The sequence below is a fragment of the Hyla sarda genome, chromosome 6, assembly GCF_029499605.1.
Source record: "Hyla sarda isolate aHylSar1 chromosome 6, aHylSar1.hap1, whole genome shotgun sequence".
In the NCBI taxonomy this organism is placed as follows: Eukaryota; Metazoa; Chordata; class Amphibia; order Anura; family Hylidae; genus Hyla; species Hyla sarda.
Window position 1 is genome coordinate 47717624 of NC_079194.1, and position 16925 is coordinate 47734548.

General features: G+C 44.4%; 1 protein-coding gene across 4 annotated transcripts in view; it reads left to right on the forward strand.

The window, feature by feature from the left end:
• Positions 1–16925, forward strand: part of LOC130275545 (flavin-containing monooxygenase 5-like) — a 214437-nt gene that overhangs the window by 183151 nt on the left and 14361 nt on the right. For all 4 annotated transcript variants that reach the window (XM_056523611.1, XM_056523614.1, XM_056523612.1 and 1 more), the window contains one exon: positions 5518–5873. In XM_056523611.1, coding sequence (XP_056379586.1) covers positions 5518–5873 — 356 coding nt within the window. The remainder of the gene's footprint in view (positions 1–5517; positions 5874–16925) is intronic.

A 16925-nucleotide genomic window follows, 5' to 3' on the forward strand; every position in this document is an offset into this window, starting at 1 on the left:
TACTTTGTGTAACAACTGAATGCAGGCTGATAGATGATCCTTCAATAGCTCTGGGGTGCTGACAATAACCAGCCAGTCGTCCAGATATGGTACGATTCTCATTCCTTGAAGCCGGACGGCTGCTACAAGGACCACCACTACTTTTGTGAATACCCCTGGAGCAGGGGACAACCCGAAGGGTAGAGCACGAAACTGGTAATGCAAAACTTTTCCCCCCTCCGAGGAAATCGCTACTCTGAGGTACCTTCTGTGCTCTTCTTTGATAGGGATGTGCACGTAAGCATCTTTCAAGTCCAGTGATGCCATGACTTCACCTTGCTGGACGATCCCATAAATGGACCTGATGTTGTCCATTCTGAATTTGGTTTTTAGAAGATGTTTGTTTAAAAAACGAAGGTCTATAATTAAGCGCCACTTTCTGCCGGGTTTGGGCACAGGAAACACACGTGAATACACTCCTAGGAACTCTTCTTCTGATGGAACTGGTTCGCGTGCATTTTTTACAACAAATTCTGACAGAAGAGTTAAGACCAGCTGGTCTTTGTCTAGATTGACCAAATATCTGTCCCTGGGCAGGTGGCAAAACTCTAGAGCATAACGGGATCGGATTATGTTTAAAACCCACCGGTCGGAAGTAATTTCTTCCCAGTTTTCCACAAAATGGAAAAGTCTTGCACCTACCGGAACCATACTCCTGGCGTCAGAACTCCGGTTTAGGCGGAGGGGGACGTGGAGGCTTTTTTGTTCCCTTATCCTGAGATTTGAACTGGAACCTTTTATCCGGTCTTTCCTGAAAACTCTGCCTGCGGAAACCTCCTCTGCCCCTTTGGTTACGGTCCCCTCTGAAGGATCTGCGAAAGGAATGCGGCAGGACCAGAACACCATCCCTTCTCTTATCCTTAAGGACTTTATCCAGATGTTTCCCAAATAGTCTACCTGGCTGGAAAGGGAAGGTACAAAAGTGAGATTTAGATGAAGAGACTCCCGACCATGATTTTAACCAGATAGTTTGCTACTGCCATAGACTTGGCTGCTATCTTCAGCACATCTAAAGAAAAGTCACATAAGATATCAGAATTGATAGAGGAAATTAGAGTTTTTGCATGATGATTCAGCATTTTCCTCTTCAACTTGCGAGAGAGCTGGCTGGACCACAATCTCATAGCCCTGGATACGGGGACTGAAGACAAAGTTGCTTTATTTAACCCCTTAAGGACGCAGGACGTAAATGTACGTCCTGGTGAGGTGGTACTTAACGCACCAGGACGTACATTTACGTCCTAAGCATAACCGCGGGCATCGGAGCGATGCCCGTGTCATGCGCGGCTGATCCCGGCTGCTGATCGCAGCCAGGGACCCGCCGGCAATGGCCGACGCCCGCGATCTCGCGGGCGTCCGTCATTAACCCCTCAGGTGCCGGGATCAATACAGATCCCGGCATCTGCGGCAGTTCGCGATTAAAATGAACGATCGGATCGCCCGCAGCGCTGCTGCGGGGATCCGATCATTCATAACGCCGCACGGAGGTCCCCTCACCTTCCTCCGTGCGGCTCCCGGCGTCTCCTGCTCTGGTCTGTGATCGAGCAGACCAGAGCAGAAGATGACCGATAATACTGATCTGTTCTATGTCCTATACATAGAACAGATCAGTATTAGCAATCATGGTATTGCTATGAATAGTCCCCTATGGGGACTATTCAAGTGTAAAAAAATGTAAAAGTAAAAGTAAAAAAAAAGTGAAAAATCCCCTCCCCCAATAAAAAAGTAAAACGTCCGTTTTTTCCTATTTTACCCCCAAAAAGCGTAAAAAACTTTTTTTATAGACATATTTTGTATCGCCGCGTGCGTAAATGTCCGAACTATTAAAATAAAATGTTAATGATCCCGTACGGTGAACGGCGTGAACGAAAAAAAATTAAAAAAGTCCAAAATTCCTACTTTTTAAATACATTTTATAAAAAAAAATTATAAAAAATGTATTAAAAGTTTTTTATATACAAATGTGGTATCAAAAAAAAGTACAGATCATGGCGCAAAAAATGAGCCCCCATACCGCCGCTTATACGGAAAAATAAAAAAGTTATAGGTCATCAAAATAAAGGGATTATAAAGTACTAATTTGGTTAAAAAGTTTGTGATTTTTTTTAAGCGCAACAATAATATAAAAGTATATAATAATGGGTATCATTTTAATCGTATTGACCCTCAGAATAAAGAACACATGTCATTTTTACCAGAAATTGTACGGCGTGAAAACAAAACCTTCCAAAATTAGCAAAATTGCGTTTTTCGTTTTAATTTCCCCACAAAAATAGTGTTTTTTGGTTGCGCCATACATTTTATGATATAATGAGTGATGTCATTACAAAGGACAACTGGTCGCGCAAAAAACAAGCCCTCATACTAGTCTGTGGATGAAAATATAAAAGAGTTATGATTTTTAGAAGGCGAGGAGGAAAAAATGAAAACGTAAAAATTAAATTGTCTGAGTCCTTAAGGCCAAAATGGGCTGAGTCCTTAAGGGGTTAAAGACACCGTATTAATATCTAACCTTTTTAGCAAAGTGTCAGCTTTCTTATCCATCATATCTTTTAACAGGATGGAGTCATCAGCAGGAAAAAATGCTTTTTTGGAGATTCCTGCCACCGCCGGATCTACTTTAGGAGGTTCATCCCACCGTTTAGATACTGAAGGGTCTAACCTGTATAGACGTCTGAATCTGGATCCTAAGTCCAGACGTTTATCAGGCTTCTCCCATTCTTTATTCATGATACTTTCAAGTATCTTATGACCTGATAGATGTTTAGACTTTTTCTTAGGAAAATAAAAGAGTCTTTCTTTCCCTTTAATATTATGCTTATCTTTTCCTGTCTCCACACATTTCTTCACTTTCTTTATGAACTTGTTAGTTTTTTCAGAGTTAAACAAGTAATAGTCATCAGATACATCGGACTCAGAACCGGAGCTAGAAGAGGAGGATGAGGATAATTTTTTTATAATGCATCCTCTTTTTCTTATAAGAGCTATCAGAAGAAGAAGACAAAACTTTGACCGACTTCTTTACACGCTTCACTTTTTTGGAACACACCGGCAAAGAATGAGATGAAGAACCAGAATGTGATCTAGTTCTCTTAGGCTTAGCACTGCTGTCAGAAGTGCTAGGTACAGACATGCGTTCACGCATCCATGAAAAGAAGTCTCTAGCCTCATCCTCAAAGCCTTCTTTTTCAATAGGAGCACAATCATCACAGATATTGGAAGAGGATAAGGCTCCCAGCGGGTGAAGACAGCTTATACAGCGCTTAACTTTTCTGGAACCTAGAGACCTCTGCTCCATATTTTTAGAGCAGAGCTCACAGTCATCAAATGGAAAGGCATCAGGAAGGGGTTCATTGAAGAACACACAGCATCTATGTTTAGACTTTGTCTTCTTCTTCCTGCCAGATTCCGACATCTGCAAAACAGGAAGAAGAAACCAGCAACCAGAATGCTAGCAACAGCAGCATAGCCCAGGAAAAGCCCACCATAAGAACTTAAATACCTTATTAGACCAAGAGCCCGGCTGCCCAGCAAGAGGGTGAACACACCAGACTCCTGGTCTAATATAGAACTAACTGCCGGCACCCCGCTGAGAAGGACTCCCCTGACGTCACCAGCGCGCACCCCCCTGCTGCCTACAGAAGAAACAACTGGAGGCCGCGCGCCCAAGACGCCGGGAACACACAGGAGGCGGCGCCAACGTCACAAGCGCGCCTCCAGCACACAGAACCGCAGGTACAGAGTCCGGGCATCTCCGCTCTGGAGCCCAGGCCCCGCACTGGTACGCTCCATCCAAGTCAGGCTACTTCACTGACTGAGCCCTGCCACCTACTCCTGTCCAGGAGCAACTCCGGGACCCCGCACCGGCACATAGGGTGGCAGGGAAGGCCAGGACCCCGCACTGGCAGCATACTCACGTACAAAGATGCAGCCCAGACCCCGCAGGACTGATAGATGGGCGAACAGCGTGTGGCCCTCATCAAAGAGGACCAAAAAAACCACAGTGTGGATCTGTTGGTGATGGTGTTTTATGGGCAATTTGGCCCAGTGTTAATTAATTAATTAATTGTATTGAGTCTAGGTGGGCGGTCCTAGAGTGTGGTCAAATGACCAGTATTACCCAGTTGTTCTGCCGAAGGGGACGATGAGGAAACTGTATGTAATAGATTTAGGACAGTGCACAAAATGAAGAGCTGAAGATGGTGCAGGCTTAAAACTTTTAACTTATGTTTTAGTGTATTATGATTTCTAATTATATATCCAAAGATCCATTATGAAATACAAGTGGAAATAGAATTGTTTATACTATATTTAGTGTCTTGAAAATGGAGAAGTTTGGCATTCGTGTAGAGATATAAATCTCCAATCCCTTTATTATAAGGGGAAACCCACTCCGGGGAAATAATACCCTCAACCGAAGACCCCAGTAAAATGTAACTTTTATTTTTAATTATTTAAAATGACAATACAACACATATGTGGGTTAAAGTTATCAGGTAGTGCAGTGAGAAGAGTTTAGAATTGCCCACTAGGTGGTGCTGTTATATAAGTCTCAGCTAGTTCTTATCACTGTTGATAAGTAATCCTAGAATAGGATTTTATCTGTCTTATTGAGACCATGTTTCCTGCTTCACACCTGTCTAAAACCAGCAAACCCCTGCCCTAACGTTTTGCTAGAAAACTAGCATTCTCAAAGGGACATCAGGTACTGTGGTGTCGGCGTCCGGCGGGTCTTATATAACCTCATGACAACATCACTTCTGATGCGCTGCCTACACTAGTTGATCCAATGAGTGACTGCTATGACATGTCCCTTTGAGAAAGATAGTTTTCCAGCAAAACTTTAGGGCAGGTGTTTGCTGATTTTAGACAGGTGTGAAGCAGGAAACATGGTCTCAATAAGACAGATAAAATCCCAATCTAGGATTACTTATCAACAGTGATAAGAACTAGCTCAGACTAATTTTAAACTTGTTTCACTGCACTACCTGATAATTTTAACCCACATATGTTTTGTATTGTCAGTTTTAATAAGTAAAAATAAAAGTTACATTTTAGTTGGGTCTTCAGTTGAGGGTATTATTCCCCGGAGGGTGTTTCCCCTTTCAATAAGGGGATTGGAGATTTATAGTAATTTATCCCACGACCTACTGGGACTATTTTTGTTTAGTTTTATGTAGAGATATCATTAATATAGACTTAGAATCACATGGGCCAAGTTTTATCAATCTGTTGGAGACAAAGACTCTCTGAGTTGCCCATAGCAACCAAACCAGCTCATCATTTATATAACCAGAGTAAGTTTAGAAAGCTGAACTGTGATCGGTTGCGATCTGCAAATCAGACAGTCTTTGCCTATGATACATCAATAAATCTGGGCCAAATATGTTTATTTTCTCATTGAGTTTTGCAATGGCTTATTGAGTCCTTATAATACAGTGGCCTGAAACATGAAGAATGTTGTATTTTTCCTCACAGATATACTAGCCAACAGCTAACAGTCAATGATGACCTTCCAAATCGCATTGTGTCTGGATATGTTCAGGTCAGGTCGAATGTCAAGGAATTTACAGACACTGGTGTCATCTTCGAAGATGGGACAAAAGAGGAAAATATTGATGCCGTCATCTTCGCTACAGGATACAGTTTTTCATTCCCATTTTGTGAAGAAACGGTCATCACTGTTAAAGAGAACAAGGTTTCCTTATACAAATTTATGTTTCCTTATCATTTGGAGAAGCCCACGCTCGCAGTAGTCGGACTCATTCAGCCAACTGGTGCCATCATGCCAGTTTCTGAGCTTCAGTCCCGCCTGGCCTCCCGAGTTTTTAAAGGTATTCAGCTTTGTCTTACACTTTAGTATTTATCATAGAATGCCGGTGTGATGTAGGGGTGTTGCAATGATGTTACAGGGTCTGGTTGTATTAACCCTTGATTTGTCGTGATGCCAGGGAGTGGTTGTTTTGTATAGAAGGACCTGCCGACAACCGGCCCAATAACGGCACAAAAATAAACGGAATGTCCACAGCAGGATTTATGAGATAACTGGAACTTTTACTTAACTTCTTGAGCAAATAGTCTTTACAATTAAACAGCTTCTCTTGAGGTAACCGGGATGTAGGTTCCTCAATGGCTTGGCTGGGACTAATAGTCTTGAGCTTTAAGCAGGCCACTGTGCTACTAATTATAGAATTTGAGTTGAATAGTAGTCACAAAGAATTTGTAGATAGAGCTTTATAACTCACGGTTTTAGTGGCTGCTGGTCCTTTAGGCTTTGGCCTAGGTAAGATGAATTGAGATATGCTGATTGTGCTTGCTTCAGTGCCAGGAACTAAGAGAGAAGAGGGTGCAGGGACAAGAGAGCGAATTTAGAGATTACAGCCCCTTATCTCCTTGGGAACGGAGCCCATTATAACCCTAAGGACGGGAGCATTTTTTGCAATTCTGACCACTGTCACTTTAAGCATTAATAACTCTGGAATGCTTTTACTTTTCATTCTGATTCCGAGATTGTTTTTTCGTGACATATTCTACTTTATGTTAGTGGTAAATTTTTGTCGATACTTGCATCATTTCCCTGTGAAAAATTCCAGAATTTGATGAAAAAATTGAAAATGTTTCATTTTTCTAACTTTGAAGCTCTCTGCTTGTAAGGAAAATAAACATTCTAAATAACTAATATTTTGATTCACATATACAATATTCCTACTTTATGTTTGCATCATAAAGTTGACATGTTTTTACTTTTGGAAAACATCAGAGGGCTTATAAGTTCAGAAGCAATTTTCCAATTTTTCACAAAATTTTCAAAATCGGAATTTTTTAGGGGCCAGTTCAGTTTTGAAGTGGATTTGAAGGGCCTTCATATTAGAAATACCCCATAAATGACCCCATTATAAAAACTGCACCCCTCAAAGTATTCAAAATGACATTCAGTAAGTTTGTTAACCCTTTAGGTGTTTCACAGGAATAGCAGCAAAGTGAAGGAGAAAATTCAAAATCTTAATTTTTTACACTCGCATGTTCTTGTAGACCCAGTTTTTGAAATTTTACAAGGGGTAAAAGGAGAAAAAGCCCCCCAAAATTTGTAACCCAATTATTCTCGAGTATGGAAATACCTCATATGTGTATGTCAAGTGTTCAGCGGGCGCAGTAGAGGGCTCAGAAGGGAAGGAGCGACAATGGGATTTTGGAGAGTGAGTTTTGCTGAAATGGTTTTTGGGGGCATGTCGCATTTAGGAAGCCCCTATGGTGCCAGAACAGCAATAAAAAAAAAACATGGCATACTATTTTGGAAACTACACCCCTCAAGGCACGTAACAAGGGGTCCGGTGAGCCTTAACACCACACAGGTGTTTGACGACTTTTCGTTAAATTCGGATGTGTAAATGAAAAAAAAAAATTTCACTAAAGTGCAGGTTTTTTCCCCAAATTTATCATTTCTACGAAGGGTAATGGGAGAAAAATCCCCCAAAAATTTGTAATGCAATTTCTCCCGAGTACGGAGATACCCCATATGTGGCCCTAAACTGTTGCCTTGAAATACGACAGGGCTCTGAAGTGAGAGAGCGCCATGCACATTTGAGACCTGAATAAGGAATTTGCAGTAGGGGTGGACCCGGTTACAAGGATGGGGCTTGTCTCCACCAACACCCTACAGCAGTGTCTCCCACAGGGTGCCTCCAGCTGTTGCAAGACTCCCAGCCTGCCAGGACAGTCTATGGCTGTCCGGCAACACTGGGAGTTGTGGTTTTGCCACAGCTGGAGGCGCCATTTAGGAAACACTGCCGTATGAGACGTTTTTCATTTTTATTGGGGGGGGGGGGGGGGGCGACGTGTAAGGGGGTGTATGTGTAGTGTTTTACTTTTTATTATTTGTTAGTGTAGTGTTTTTAGGGTACATTCACACAGGCGGGGGTTCACAGTAAGTTTCCTTGAAGGAAGCCCACTGTAAACCCGCCCGTGTGAATGTACCCTGTACATTCACATGGGGGGTGGGGGGCGCCCCAAGGGGGGGGGCACCCCAAACCTTCATCTGTGGCAAAATGACAACTCCCAGAATGCACTGACAGACCGTACATGCTGGGATTTGTAGTTTTACAACAGCTGTAGGCACACTGGTGGGGAACCACTGAGTTAGAAAACAGACTAGCTCAGTGATTCCAACCCATGTGCCTCCAGCTGTTGCAAGACTACAACTCCCAGCATGTACGGTCTGTCAGTGCACTCTGGGAGTTGTAGTTTTGCAACAGCTGGATGCACACGGGTTGGAACCACTGAGTTAGGAAACAGACTCCAGCTCAGTGTTTCCCAACCAGTGTGCCTACAGCTGCTGCAAAACTACAATTCCCAGCATGCCCGTACAGTCAGGGATGCTGGACGTGTAGTTCTGCAATATCTGGCCCTTCAGATGTTGCAGAACTACAACTCCCAGCATGCCTGGACAGTCTGGGCATGCTAGGAGTTGTAGTTATGCAACATCTGAAGGGCCAGATATTGCAGAACTACACGCCCAGCATCCCTGACTGTCTGGGCATGTTGGGAGTTGTAGTTTTGCAACATCTGGAGGACCACAGTTTAGAGACCACTACACAGTGGTCTCCAAAATGTGACCCTCCAGATGTTGCAAAACTACAACTCCCAGCATGCCCAGACAGCCTTTGGCTGTGTGGGCATGCTGGGAGTTGTAGTTTTGCAGCTTTTAGAAGGCCACAGTGAAGATCACTTATCGCGACCTTCACTGCAGCCTTCTCAGCCGCACTTCTCTACCCCCCGCCCCCCTCCTGCCATTGGTGGTCAGCCTGACCGACCAATGGCAGGGAATAGGAGGGTCTGCCAACATTGCCACCTCGCTCCTATGCTTTAGGCTGGTCAGAGCTGTCTCTGACAGCTCCGATCAGTCTTATTTTCCAGGAGATCGGGTCACCAGATATGAGTTCTATAGTAGTGGTAAAGTAACTTTTGAGATATAATAAAATAATAGCGCAGTTATTATAAAAATGATATATATTTATTTGTTACAGTTGATTAACATTAAGGAGAGTAATACAAACAGACCATGATTTCAATAAAAATATATAAAGAAAATATCAATGACATAATGTCAGATATAAAACATAAAACAGATATAAAACTTGACATCCGACAAGTTGACTACTCGGACCGGGACCCTTCCGTTAGAAACAGTAACTAGGCTCCTCGCTGCACAGACCAAGGGGTAGTCTTCCAGCTGAATCGGCTCCAGCAAGGCCTGATAATCCTGGTTCTTCACCCCTGGTCGGGCACGGCACAAGATAATTGTCTCTGTCTGTGGCTGGACGGTCACAGACCGTATATCCTGAATCCTCACTCGGCAGATCTCTCCTTGATGGTTGACGAATTTCTGTTCGGCTTGCAGAGTCTTCAGATGGTGTTGCGCAGCTCGCCGGCCTGAGGGTGACATGTGAGGGAGAGATGCATGCAAGGACCCTACGATCTCTTCAAAACCTCAAAAAATGCCTCATAATGTTCATTCCTAGGAAGAACTCTGCTGCCCCTTAATCAATTACATTTGTTATAATGACACTTTGTCCTCGGAGGACATGCTCTCCCACTTGTATGGTGGGCTGCCAGTACCCATGCCTGAGTACTGGTTTCCCGTTCCCTGCCATCATTTTAAAGTCCACATAATCTGGTTCATACAATAATTCAGGCCCCCAATATCTATAAAGCACATCTTTAGGAATAATGGATACCTGGGAACCCGTTTCAATGAGGGCCTCTAACTGCACCCCCTCCACAATAACCTTCACGTAAGGGCATGGGGCGGCATACAGGAAAGTCCTGACTTGGTGCATGTTGCATCTGGACCTAGTGATGATGCTCCTGAGGGGCAGTCCTTGACCTCAGGGGATTCCCGTTAAAAGCCCAACACTGACTTTTCCAAAGCCCGGCATTATTGCAATGATTGCAGATGGGTCTCTGAGTCCCTTGAGGCCTCAATGGGGGTAATGAGGTGCATTGGCAGGACGGGGAGCAGGTTTTCTGGGTGGAAGTGTCTCTTGACTAGGTGGACTAGACCTGCTCGCTAGTTCTTTAACGGCCTTAGTTAACTGATCAATGTCCTGTCGTACACTCTGTAAGTCCGCGGGCACAGGGCTTGTAGCAGTGGGTATTTGTGCAGGAACTAGCGGTGAGGGGAAGGGGCACTAACTATTTCTGCCTCTGATTCTGACTCAATAACTTTTATGGCCAATCTCTTAAAGGCAGGGAAAGATATGTCAGGGTTCTGCACCACCAGCATTCTAAGTTGGACCTTGTCCCATTTATTTTGTTCCCCGTCTATGAATTTGTCCATGAGCACCTTGTTACCCTGCTCGGGTGTAATGACATCTAATTTCTGTACAGTTTCTAACACATATTGCAACGCTACAGCATAGGCCCGAAGGGTCTCACCTGGTTTCTGACATCTTTCATACAGGCGTAGACGTACCTAAGATGGGGAGTGAGACTCAAACACTTGTTATAGTCCCTCAAACATCTGCTCCACTATGGCCTTGTCAGCGGCCGGCCAGGTGCGGACCTCTTCCAATGCAGATGCCTGTAGCTGTCCCGTGAGTAACTGCACCTGCTGGTTAGGGGGAAAAGAATAGAAAACAAAAAGACTTTGTATCTCCTCCTTGAAGTCTCGCAGGGTGAAAGGATCCCCATTATAGGTAGAGAGCACTGGATTCCCCAAGAAGACAGGTGCAGCTACAGGAGCTCCCAGGTTGTAATGTTGAACTGGAGGTGAAGAGGGCAACATTCTCCTTGCAGACTGTGGTGACCCCTCTGGCGGGGTTGCAGGAGCACCACCATCCTGTGGGTCAGGTGGTGGTGGTGGTAGATAGGTGCTGACATTTTGTAGACTTGATTGGGTATGCTGGCCCTTTAAGAGAAGCTTGAGTGCGCTGATTTGTAGCTTGAGTGCGCTGTCTTGAAGCTCAAGTGCGCTGACTTGAAGCTTGAGTGCGATGTCTCTGCTGGGCAATTAGGGTACGCTGGCCCTTTAAGATGGTCCACGGCGTGCTGCGGCGCTCTGTGCTGCTTGCTTTTTTGGTTTCTGCTGACCGCTGTGCAGTCGAGACCCTTGTCACTATGTCTGCAGAGTCTCTGCAGCGGAGATGCACTATAGTGATGCGGGCGCAGCTGCCAGAGCTTTTGAATTTTGCTGCGCCCGGAGGACTTCTGGTTGTGCGCAACTTGCGATAATCCCGGACAGTTTTAAATGCACAGTTCTGAATAGGGAGAGGACTATGGCACTTGCAATAACAGTATACACCCTTTTTCATTGCGGGTGGTTAGGGTAGCAAAGTTATTAAAGGCACACACCCGTATCCTGTTCGTAGGATGCCAAAAGAGTTGTGGTAAGCCAGAAGGGTAGTGATATAGGGGTGTTGCAAAGATGTTACAGGGTTTGGAGGTATTAACCCTTGAATTGTCGTGGCGCCCGGGTGAGGTTGTTTTGTATAGAAGGCCCTGCCGACAACTGGCCCAAAAACTTCAGGATAATAAACGGAATGTCCACAGCAGGATTTATGAGTTAACTGGAACTTTTACTTAACTTCTTGTGCAAACAGTCTTTACAATTAAACAGTTTCTCTTAAGGTAACCAGGATTCAGGTTCCTCACAGGCTTGGCTGGGACTAATAGTCTTGAGTTTTAAGCAGGCCACTGTGCTACTTATAGAATTTGAGTTGAATAGTAGTCACAAAGAATTTGTAGATAGAGCTTTATAACTCACGGTTTTAGTGGCTGCTGGTCCTTTAGGTTTTGGCCTAGGTAAGATGAATTGAGATATGCTGATTGTGCTTGCTTCAGTGCCAGGAACTAAGAGAGAAGAGCATGCATGGACAAGAGAGCGAATTTAGAGACTACAGCCCCTTATATACTAAGGAGGCTGGATTAATCCCATTGGTTACAAAGCCTGTAGGTCCTGAACCCAGAGAACTCTGAGTACATCACATGACATTATCACATGACCCAGAAAGGTCCTAAACATTTGTAAAACCATTCTAATATATCACATGACCTAGCAAGGTCCTATATATTTGTACTTGCTCTATATGCAGACTGAGCAATATACAGGAACACATTTATACGAGGCAAACAAGGGGCAAGCCCTGCAGGAGATCCCTGTGGAATGGAGGGACTCTAACTGAGGGGACTTAAGACAGGGACAGGACAAGGTCCTGTACCGGGACACCACACCAGTATCTGTGATACCTTCTATGATTGGTAAACAGGTATATGCTCTTTATTAAGCTACATTTAGTTTAAAGAATATACATAAATAAAGGATAGCCTTAAAGGGGTTGTCCTGCTAAAGAAATAACCAGTAGATGGTGTCAAAAAGTAACTAAAGCAACTTAATAATATGATGTTATTGGCCATACTGCACAGATCTTACATATAAGCTGAGCTTTATGGCTTGTAGCTGTGACATCACGTCACACTATCTAAAAACAGAGTTCCTGTCCCTCCTTCCCCCCTCCTGTCTGCTAAGGACAAGACTAATGATGTGAAGAGGGGGAGCTCAAACTACTGCTGATTAGATTTTAGGCTGCAGGAAGCCTTCCTCAGTCACAGTAGTTTCCATCAAAACAGGCTCAGTGCTGTTTTTCCCAAGAAAGGCTTCCTGCTGCTTTAAAATATATTCAGTAATATGAGTCCCCCCTCTTCACTTCATGGTCTAGTCCTAAGCAGGCAGGATGGGAGGAGGGAGCAAGGATGGAGCTGACTCTAGAGATGAGCGAACTTTTCAAAAATTCGATTCGGCCGATTCGCCAAATTTTCCGATAAAGTTTGTTTTGTTCCGAATTTTTTCGTGGCAAATCTATATTAAAAAAGGATATTTCTAGCCTACATACAGCCTCTATAGGGGTATAGAACACTTTGCTGTGTTCTAAAACGCATATGGAGTGCGCTGGGTTAGTGAAAAAACTACTGTTATTCAGAATAACATGCAGATTACCGGCATCGCTTTTAGAATCACTGCCGCACATCAGCACAATGACAGAGCCTGGTGGTGGCATAAGTGTCAGGAGAACATATAGTGACTGAATGACACAGCGTGGAGGTGTTGGCAGCATGAGGAGACCACTTAGTGGCTGAATGGCACAGCGTGGAGGTGTTGGCAGCATGAGGACACCATATAGTGGCTGAATGACACAGCATGGACATGTTGGCAGCATGAGGAGACCATATAGTGGTTGAATGACACAGCCCGGAGTTGCCAGCAGCATGAGCAGGCACTAGGCCTTTACAATCCCTAAGATTAAAAGATGAATTAAGAAATTTAAACCGAAGATTTTGGATAGCGGGTGCAACCTATGAGAAAATTTGAAATTCCCAGACCCAGGCCCCACAGCTTCATCAGTAACTCATATATTGTCTGAATGACACAGCCTGGAGTTGGCTGATGCACGAGTACACACCAGGGCTTCACAATCCCTCCCAAAAAACAACACAATTTTAGAATTTTTTTTAAAAGATTTTGGATAGCGGGTGCTACCTATTAGAAAATTTGAAATTCCCAGACCCAGGCCCCACAGCGGCATGAGTGACCCATATATTGCCTGAATGACACAGCTTGGAGTTGGCTGATGCACAAGTTCACACCAGGGCTTCACAATCCCCCTAAAAAACACCACAATTTTAGAAATTTTAAAAAAAGTTTTCGGATAGCGGGTGCTACCTATGAGAAAATTTGAAATTCCCAGACCAAGGCCCCACAGCGGCATCAGTAACCCATACATTGCCTGAATGACACAGCCTGTAGTTGGCTGATGCACGAGTACACACCAGGGCTTCACAATCCCCCAAAAAACACCACAATTTTAGATTTTTTTTTTAAAGATTTTGGATAGCGGGTGCTACCTATGAGAAAATTTGAAATTACCAGACCCAGGCCCCACAGCGGCATCAGTAACCCATATATTGCCTGAATGAAACAGCCTGGAGTTGGCTGATGCACGAGTACACACCAGGGCTTCACAATCCCCCCCCCCAAAAAACACCACAATTTTAGAAATTTTTGAAAAAGATTTTGGATAGCGGGTGCTACCTATGACAAAATTTGAAATTACCAGACCCAGGCCCAGCAGCACCATCATTTTTTTATTTGAAAATGAAAACAAACTTTGAGTGTCCCGGACCCCATCATGTGGGTACGAAGGACCAAATTCAAAAAGCCCCCACAGCAACATCAGTAAAGCATATATTGCCTGAATGACACAGCCTGGAGTTGGCAGATTCACGAGTACACAGCAGGGCTTCACAATTCCCCCCCAAAAACACCACAATTTTAGAAATTTTAGAAAAAGATTTTGGATAGCAGGTGATACCCATGAGAAAATTTGAAATGACCACACCCAGGCCCAACAGTGGCATCAGTAACCCATATATTGCCTGAATGACACAGCCTGGAGTTGGCTGATGCACGAGTTCACACCAGGGCTTCACAATCCCCCCCAAAAAAACACCACAGTTTTAGAAATTTTTGAAAAAGATTTTGGATAGCGAGTGCTACCCATGAGAAAATTTGAAATTACCCGACCCAGGCCCCACAGCGGCATCAGTAACCCATATATTGCCTGAATGACACAGCCTGGAGTTGGCTGATGCACGAGTACACAGCAGGGCTTCACAATCCCCCCCAAAAAACACCACAATTTTAGAAGTTTTCAAAAAAGATTTTGGATAGCGGGTGCTACCCATGAGAAAATTTGAAATTCCCAGACCCAGGCCTAGCAGTGCCATCATTTCTTGATTTAAAATTTAAAACAACCTTTGCATGTCCCAGGCCCTAACGTGTGGGTACAAAGGACCAAATCCAACAAGCCCCCACAGGGCTCATGTGGCCGTGAGATTTAGGCGCAACGTCTCCATTGCCCTGACCGGCCATTGTTTCCAAGACTTCTCGCCAAGGCAAACCATGTAAAGAACAACGTGACACCGCCGTGACCTGCACACATGGTATGCTGAAATGCCACTGAGACTTGTCCGGGCGGTGGAGGCTTAAGACACAGTGGAGGATGTGGAGGCGGAGTAGCACACTTTGAGTTCATTGAGTACACACCAGGGCTTCAGAATCCCAAAGAAAAAGCAAACATTTTTAAAATTATTTTAAGAATATTTAGGACAGCAGGTGCTACCTATATATTGCCTGAATGACACAGCCTGGAGTTGGCTGATGAATTAGTACACACTAGGGCTTCACAATCCCTCCAAAAAAATACAACAATTGTAGAAATTTATGAAGAAGACTTTTGGATAGCGGGTGCTACCTATGAGAAAATTTGAAATTCCCAGGCCCAGCAGCACCATCAGTAAACCATATATTGATTGGCTGATGCATGAGTACGCACTAAAGCTTCACAATCCCTAATAAAAAAGACAAACATTTTTGACGAAAAATGTTAACGAAAATTTAGGACAGTGAGTGCTCTCTGTATATTATCAGAATGACACAGCCTGGAGTTGGCTGCAGCATGAGGAGACCATAACCAACCCCTTACATTTAAAGATGAATGTTGAAATTTGCATTAGGTATGTGTTTAGCTATTGCTAAACATCCAAAAATTGAAGGCCCAAGGCCAGAAGCATCAGTGAGGCAAGTAGTTCCTGAAAGACACAGGATGAGTATGGAGCAGGCATTCGCAGTACCCAAGAAAGTTTCATAACCCCTTACATTTAAAGATCAATGTTGACATTTGCATTAAGCATATATTTAGCTACTGCTAAACATCCAAAAATTGAAGGCTCAAGGCCTGAGGGCAGGGAGGCAAGTAGTTCCTGAAAGACACAGAATGAGTCAGGAACAGGCATTCGCAGTACCCAAGAGGGTTTCATAACCCCTTACATTTAAAGATCAATGTTGACATTTGCATTAAGCATATATTTAGCTACTGCTAAACATCCAAAAATTAAAGGCACAAGGCCAGAAGCATCAGTGAGGCAAGTAGTTCCTGAAAGACACAGGATGAGCCAAGCAATCACAGTACCAAAGAGGGTTTCATAACCCTAATTGATAACCCAAGAGGGTTTCATAACCATCCTTAATTGGAAATGTTGGTGTAGCAGCATAGTCAATCTACTCTGAGGCATCTGGCATTGGTGGCTGGAAATCCTGGCTGATCCATCCCTGATTCATGTTGACAAACGTCAGTCTCTCCACATTTTTAGTATACAGACGAGTTCGTCTTGGGGTGACTATGGCCCCGGCCGCACTAAGCACCCGCTTTCATGGCACACTACTGGCCGGGCAGGACAGCTTTTCCAGGGCAAACTCTGCTAGTTGTGGCCATAAATCAAGTTTGGCTGCCCAGAAGTCCAGCGGATCTTCAATGGTTGTTGGCATGGCCATGTCAAGGTATGCCACCACCTGCTGGTTCAGGTCCTGCTCCATGTCTACCTGCTGCTGATGAGCTGCTTCACTATGCGGGTGAAGAAAGCTACTCATCAGTGACTGTAGACTCAGGCTGCTGCTGACTGAGCTAGTACTGCTCCTGCCACCCCTCCCCTCCCCAGCAGCCATGGCAATGGAAGGTGAGCGCAGAGGGCCCCCCGAGTCAGACCTGTGAGCGGATGGACCATGTGTCCGATAGGCATCAGCCAACTGACTACGTAGAATCTCTCTGTAGTAGGTCAGTTTGTCCTCCCTCTCAGTGGGTGTAAAAAAGGCCCCCATTCTGGGACGGTAGCGAGGGTCTAATAAGGTGGAGATCCAGAAATCATCCCGCTGACAAATTTTGACAATTCTGGGGTCACTACGCAAGCAACTGAGCATGCATCATGCCATTTGCGCCAGTGACTCGGAGGTACTACCTGCCTCCATCTCCACTGCATACTGCCACGGTGTGTCTGGG